A 7,428-nucleotide genomic window follows, 5' to 3' on the forward strand; every position below is an offset into this window, starting at 1 on the left:
TAGTTCCTTGTGGAGAATTTTAGCTATAAACCCGGCTGGCTGACTTGCCTTCTGGTGACATGTGAACAAAGCCATCGAGCATGTGGTTTGGATAGATGAACCCAGAGAATGTGGGGTGGGGTATGTAAGGTTTGGTCTCCCACCCCCACCCCACTACTTGGACTGAGGTACCTCATCTTATTGGGCAAGGAAGGGGAAGGAGAGGAAGGGTCGAGTCAGCGTCCCCCATGCAGCTGGGCATCGGATTGGTTACAACATGGTTCTAAGCCCCAGCCTGCAGGTCTGGTGGGTGATGGGTGGGTGTAATGGGGTTGATATGCCACCCAGGGGTCTGTTTGCAGCTGAGATCTGCGAAAGTCAGCATAGACCCCAGCGGATGCGCTGAGTTGGGCAACTATCTGAAAATGAGGAAGTGGACGAGAACACTTAAGCGCTCCCTGGACAGGCTCAGTCCTCGATCACATGTACTCTGCCCGTCACTCGGTCCCTTGGTTCCTGACATCACATCCTGTCCCGGGAGCCATCTTTAGGACTGACTGCTTAACTGTAAACTTTCTGGAGCCTCCTTCTGCTATTGTGCCAGCTCGGACCGTTTCTTGCTCGTCTGCCAGGCTCTGATGCAGCTGTGAGGCCAGGTGAGCTGCGACAAGGGGGGCACACAGCTCTGTAAGCCACCCAGGCATAAGATCTGCTCTGACAGCTGTGTGAGGAGGCCGGGGGTCCCTGTCTTCATGTGAGTAGAGTAACATTCCATCGCAGGTAGGGGGTTTGGGACTGAGTGTGGTCCCAGGGTGAGGGGTAAGGGAGGCCCATGGGAGAAGTGACAATGGTGAGGAGAGGGGTGGTCTGTGAATGTCTGCCCTGAGCGAGGCTCAGAGACCAGGGGACGGGCCTATCCGTCAGTGACTGCCAGTGTTGGGGGACTGATGCGGCCAGAGACGGCACCAGGTAAGGGGAGGAAGGGATGTCCTAGGCCAGTTCTTCTGTCCCCAGGTGACCCTCCACTTCATGCCTTTCAGGGCAGAAAGGTGCCTGTGGGGGTGTATCCAGGATGGCATTAAAAGGACAGCATCTGGGTGCCATGGGCCTAGGGAAGCCACTCAGGGCTTGGACACATTTATTTTTCTTACTTGTGGAATGAGAAAAAAATTGATGACTTTCTGTGGTCTTGGTAATGGAGAACACATTAGAGGCAGGGAGAAAGGATTTGAGAAAAAACATTGGTCTAATTAGTGGTCTTGTCTCTCAGCACGGAGCGCTCTTATTCTGAATGAAATTCACTTTGTGGGCAGTGGAGCCTTTTCTTTTTTGTTTCTTTTGGGAAAATGAGAAAGCAAACTGTTGTCTAGAAACAGATGTGGAGCCACTGTGCACTCACGCAGTGTGACGGCCATGGCGCTTTCGCTCCCATGGCTGGTTTCCCACGTTGCTGAGTTCTTGCTGGGAGTGGTGAATGGGGGAGGGAGCTTGTCTGGTCCTGAGCCATGGCCTGAGGTTAATCCTACATCAATGGGCACCTGGGTGCCAGATGCGTGTGCACCTACGGAGGGCCCAGGAGGCCTGGCCTGGGACAGAGCTCAGACAGCCGGGGAAAATGTGTACACTGATAGGGAGGGGCAGACAAAGCTCCACATGAAGAGACTGGTTCTCTCAGAACGTCGGCCTCTTCTTCCTTTCTTTGACCTATTCCAGCAGCACGCCCGTGGTGTGTTTTCAGCCTAGCCAACTGGAAGACTGTCCTGAAGGAAGCAGATCTGGGAAGGAGGGCTTGGGATGGAGCCCTTGGCCCCGAGGAAAGCTGGTTCTGAGCAGAGGGAAGACTTGGAGGGACAGCCCAGGAGGATCTTGGATCGAGGCATGGCCCTCAACCTCCAGCGAAGCCACAGCAGCTCGGGCAAGAGTAGGAGGGGACCTTACCCCTGCGGCAGCAATGAGAAGGTGGGCATGTTGGCCAGCCTGCACATTAGCCAACCGGGTGCTGTGGGCACAGTTGGCCACTGTGGGAGCAGGCATATTTCCCGCCTGGTGGAAGGCGTGCCAGCCGAGAAAGAGTAGACTTGGACAGAATCAGAAGTGTCTAGGATTGATCACCCCTGTGGTCGCATAATCAATTCCAGTTCTTGGTCAGGGTGGGAAATCACCATGTACACACTGAAGTCTAGACTCATGGGAAGCTGTCGCCTCTCCTGCCCTGTTTCACAATGAATCCACATCCTTTATCTGGCTGCAGAGGCCCTGGGAACAACCACACGGCCTGGGCTAGCCTCACTGAAAGCCCTGGATAAAAACAGGTCGAAAGCACATTTGAATTCCCCAGTCTCCTTGTCAGGTGGGCAGGATGGAGTCTACCCCTCCTTGGTGGCGAGAGTGAGAAGCAGGTGCCCAGGTTCTCAGCCTCCATGTCACCGTGATGTTCCCAAGGAAGGCAGCAGTGACCTGTAAACTGTGGAGTTCTGTGCATATTCAAAACAGGCCCAAGGAAATGACTTGGGGGATTCTTTTCTCCCTCCCGAATTCACACCTGAGAACCTTTGGCAAGGATACATTCAACCCTGGGTGTGGTGTGGGCCCGGCAGGTCTCCCTTCGCTAAAGGGTGTCCCAGAGCTTGTCAGTGGGCACAGATGTGACTGAGAGGCTGAGGACAATGTTCTTTTATAACCAGTTTGATCTCAAAGTACCCTCTTTATCCTCAGCAAGAGAATCTCAGGTCATGGATTCCTGAAAACATCAAGAAGAAAGAATGTGTGTATTTTGTGGAAAGTCCAAAATTGTCTGATGCTGGGTGAGTGGCATGTTTTGCATTTAATTTCTAACTTCTTTCTTCTGATCCTGTGTAGAGGAATTGATTAAACCAAGACCACCAGGGCTGCAGCAGAGTCAGTAAGGAATGCTCTGTGTCTTTGAGGAAGGCCAGGGCTTCTGGTCCTCAACACATTTCCCTTCTTCCCACCCATGAGCCTCTGGTTGGGAATGGCTGCCCCCGCCAACCGACTTTGCAGAAGGAGTCACAAGGTGCAGAGTGTAGTGACCTGTCCAGGGTTGGAATGGGCTACCATGCAGTGGTGCCTGGACTCTAGCCCTGTGGTTTAGGCACCAGATGCATCTAGAATATTGAATTTCCTTCTGGGATAGACAGAGGTGCAGGACCCAAGAGGGGGAAGGTCCACAGAGGAGGTCCACAGTCCAACCCCTCTACTGCAGGGACATCAAAGTCCAGAGATATCACTTGCCCGGGCCCCACTGTGCTAACTTCGCTGCTCCTTCTCAGGAGTTCCCAGCGTGGGTGTGTCCTGGACCCACTGGCTTAAACTCACAGTGGGTGGGTGTGCGTGCATGCCCAAGATCCCGAGTGTGGGTGTGTCCCGGACCCGGTGACTTAAACTCACAGTGGGTGGGTGTGCATACGTGCCCAAGATCCCAAGAGGGGAATGGAAGAGAAGGGATTGCGGTGTGGCCATCGCCCCTGGGGGGTGATTTCTCACTTCCTGTCTCTCTGTCTTCCTAGCAAACACATGCTCCCTATAGCAAAAACTTCTCAAAAATAAATAAATAAATAAATAAATATCATTCGTTAAATCTACTAATGTTGATATTTTTACCTGTTAGAGTGAGCTCTGGTGAGCACATACAACCACTGGCAAATAAAAAAAAAATAGCCTTTCTACATCCACTGAGAACCATGTCAGGTCATGCTAGAATTTTTGCATCCACTCTCAAAGAGAATTTAGAAAATTCTAGAGAAAGGAAATGTGTTGTACTTTTGCTCTTTCAGTTGTTTTACCTCTTTTCTGATATTCCAGATTCTTTCTTTTATTATTTTATTTCTGTTTGGCCATTCTCCCAGGGCTGTCCTGCCTCTGATAAGTTCCCTTAGTCTTCCTTCAACCCTCTTCTTCTTTGCTAGAGATGGAATCCTGGGTTGGCACTTTTACCTTTCAGCATTTAAAAAACATCATTTTTTTTTCTGTCCTCCCTACTTCTGATAAGAAATGTATTAGTTGGGCCCAGCAAGTGGCATGGTGGTTAAGGCACTGGATTCCCACATGGCTGACCATGGTTCGAGTCCCAGAGCTGGTGGCTTGAAAATCACATCAGGCATGTGTGCCCAAAATCTCGAGAAGAGAATAGAGGAGAAGGAATCGCAGCCTGGCCCTCCTTTCTGGGGAGTGAGTTCTCACCTTTGTCTTCCCTCTCTCTCTATCTCTCTGTCTCCAGCAAGTACATGCATCCTATAGCAAAAATTAAAAAAAAAAAAAAAAAAGACAAAAAAGAAAGAAACCAATTAATGGCGTTGTTTTTGTCCTGGGGTAAGGTAGTTGCTTCTGCCTTGCTGTTTTCAAGAGTGCTTCTGCTTTGGGTTTAGAAGTTCTACTGTGATGTGTCTTGGTGCATCTCTAGGTTTATTCTGTTTGTGGTTCACACAAATTCTTGACTTGGTGCCTTTGTCTGCTTGGTCAAACACGGAAGTTTAAGGCCGATTTCCTTATGCATGTCTGCAGGCACCTCCTCTCGTACTCCCGCCATGCCTGTGTCCTACATGTTCCATCTTTGTGTAGGCCCCAGAAACTCTGCTTATTTTTTTTTGGGGGGGGGAGGGGATAGGGGATGTTGTTATGTTGTTTTTCTCTTTCTTTTATTGGTTTTTAAACCTATAAGTCTGTCTCTAAATGGTCATAGTATCCAGTCACCATATTTTTCTTTATTGATGATACAGCGTGTGTAAGGTAGAAGCATGAGACAGAGAGAGAAAGGCACAACAATAGGATCTAATCACACCACGATCCCCTTCTTCCAGTCCTCTAGCCCATCAGATCTCACCACGCATGTGCTTGCCTGGCATGTTCGAGGCTGACCGGGATGGTCTCTGACTGTAGCTGCCGTGTGGAATCTGGCTTCTCTGGAGCAGCGGGTTCCTGCTCCACTGGGGATCAACCCCTCTGTGTTGTTCTTTTGAGGTGATTTTCATTGTTTTATCCTCTCACTTGTGGATTCTCCTCCCCACTCCCATTCCCTCTGTCTGTTGAGCTCACCCACTGAACTTTTTATTTTGGTTACTGCAGTTTTCAGTGCTAAATTTCAGTTCGGCCTATCTTCTTTGTCTTTGCTGAAACTTTATATATTTCACTTGTTTGAGCATGTTTGTAACAGCTATCGAAGCCTTTTCAGTGTGGCTTAACATCCTTGTCAGGTAATCCTAATACCCATGTCATCAGGGTGTCAGTGGCTGTTGATTGTCATGTTTCATTCTGGTTGAGATTTTCCTGGTTCTTGGTGTAACTAGTGATGTTTGATGGAAACCTCGATTGCTTAGATTTTATGACTGAATCTTGTTTTAGCTAGTTCTTATGTCCTGTCTCCAGCAGGGTAAGAAGAACACCATCTCATCATCATGAGGGGCAGATGTCCAAATTCAGTGCAGTGACACAGCTCGGGAGGCCTGGAGCCCACTCCACCTCTGCTAAAATCACCCGGCTGGGTGGGGCAGGGCTCACTGCTTGAGGGGAGGGTGAAGGTGACCAGGCTGTATCTTTGCAGGAAGGTAGTATGCGAGTGTGGCCACACACGTGGGCAGCACCTGGAGGAGGCCATCATGCCCCGTGCTTTCCAGGGCAAACAGTGGGACCCAAAAAAGCACGTCCAGGAGATGCCAACAGATGCCTTTGGTGACATCATATTCACAGGCCTGGGCCAGAAAGTGGGAAAGGTGGGTTTCCATCTTCTGCTGCCTTTTTTTTTTTTTTTAATTTTTTTAAAATTACTATTTCTGGTTTCCGAATAATTAATGTATATCTTAGTGGGCTACAGAAGGCTTTTTAAAGACATGCAATAGTAAATAATAATCAAATCAAAGATGTACACATATTCATCTTCTTCAACAACTCTGTTGCTTGTAATTATGGCTGGATCTGTCATGGCCTCATGGTGACACTTGGTGGCTGGATTTCCTGGAGTAAAGGTGGGAGGTTGGCAGAAACACAGGGTACACAGAGCCCACACAAAGCTAAGCATGAGTGGGGTGGGGGTCTGCAGGCAAACAGGAGACAGGCTCTGTCCATAGAGCGGGGTGAGATGTGGCGAACTTTCTCAGAAGGTACACATGTGAGGGTGTGGGTGAGTCCAGCTGGGTGGCCCTGGATCATGTTAGTCAGGCCTGGGAGAAAGTAGAGAGCAAGGAGAGGGACACAGGGCACAGGACACTTGGGTATGCTATGGGATGATGGGGGGCTGTGGGAAGGGAGGCCAGGCTTACCTGCATTTGAGCAAAGCTGGTTTTAGAACCCCTCAGCCTCTGACCAGCTGGTGTGACTTTATCACTCACCTCCCTGAGCACCTTTCATGGCAATGAGCACTTGGCCAAAGATGTTAAGTGAGAGGGTCCTGGGGGTGGGGTCACTTGACCCTGGAGCCACTTTGAGTCATACTGTCACAGTGGCTTATAAAGCCTTGTAGAAATAAAGACTCAGGGTAAGAAGAGGCTTTTGAAGGGCAGAGTCTAGACAAGAGGCAGAGAAAAGCTAATCTATAAAACCCATCTGACAGGCTGGGGCACAGGACATGAAATAGGGCTGGCCCAGAGGAAGGCGGAGCTAGGTGCATCAGGAAAGAAGGAAGGAGACCCAAAGGCAGTGACTGATTAGACTTGGCAGGACCATGGGGTCCATCAGGGCAGAAAGCAGGACCAGAGATGTGGGGCATGTCTGGGTGTTCTCCCAAATAGAGGATGAGGAGAACAAGGGCGGCAGGGATAGCTAGGCCTGGGGGAGTTTGCAAGAGAGGCACTGGCTGTCCCAGGAGCCTGAGTCTCTCTGCTGGTCCTTCACCTCCTTTTCTTTTCTCTCACAGTCTGTGTCCCAGAAGGACACTGGTCATTTCCCTTACCGGGTCTAGACGCAGGGTATGAGGCATCCCCTTGGCTTTATCTGTGCAGGTCAATGCACTTGTCCCTTCTTGCTGTGCTGTTGGACCTTGGGCCCCAGGGTACAGGCTGAGTGACCCCACCCCTTGGGGAATGTGAAGGCTGCACCCCGACACAGGGGCCCCCTGCACTATCTCTGGTTCCCCACAGTTTGTTCGCGTCTCCCAGGACACACCCTCCAGTGTGATCTACCAGCTCATGACCCAGCACTGGGGCCTTGACGTCCCCAACCTCCTGATCTCCGTGACCGGCGGGGCCAAGAACTTCAATATGAAGCTGAGGCTGAAGAGCATCTTCCGAAGAGGCCTGGTCAAGGTGGCTCAGACCACAGGTGACGAGTGGTGGTCTAGCAGGGACATAAGACCCTGGTTGTCTGGGAGATGGTGGGGTGGGGGCGGGCTTAGGAGACTGTGTCGGGGGAGTCAGAGCCATCAGGACTGGAGAGACCCTGGAGTCACTAAGCCCACTGGCTAGTCAGATTTCACCGACCCTCCCCTGCCTCAGCGCCCGC

General features: G+C 50.7%; 1 protein-coding gene across 1 annotated transcript in view; it reads left to right on the top strand.

Moving 5' to 3' along the window:
* Nucleotides 1-391: 391 nt before the first annotated feature.
* Nucleotides 392-7,428, top strand: part of TRPM2 (transient receptor potential cation channel subfamily M member 2) — a 59,759-nt gene continuing 52,722 nt past the window's right edge. The window contains exons 1-5 of the mRNA XM_006169461.3: nt 392-635; nt 1,693-1,938; nt 2,695-2,783; nt 5,537-5,705; nt 7,068-7,248. Coding sequence (XP_006169523.1) covers nt 1,774-1,938; nt 2,695-2,783; nt 5,537-5,705; nt 7,068-7,248 — 604 coding nt within the window. The 5' untranslated portion in view covers nt 392-635; nt 1,693-1,773. The remainder of the gene's footprint in view (nt 636-1,692; nt 1,939-2,694; nt 2,784-5,536; nt 5,706-7,067; nt 7,249-7,428) is intronic.

The sequence above is a fragment of the Tupaia chinensis genome, unplaced genomic scaffold (genome assembly GCF_000334495.1).
Source record: "Tupaia chinensis unplaced genomic scaffold, TupChi_1.0 Scaffold147038_1, whole genome shotgun sequence".
In the NCBI taxonomy this organism is placed as follows: domain Eukaryota; kingdom Metazoa; phylum Chordata; class Mammalia; order Scandentia; family Tupaiidae; genus Tupaia; species Tupaia belangeri.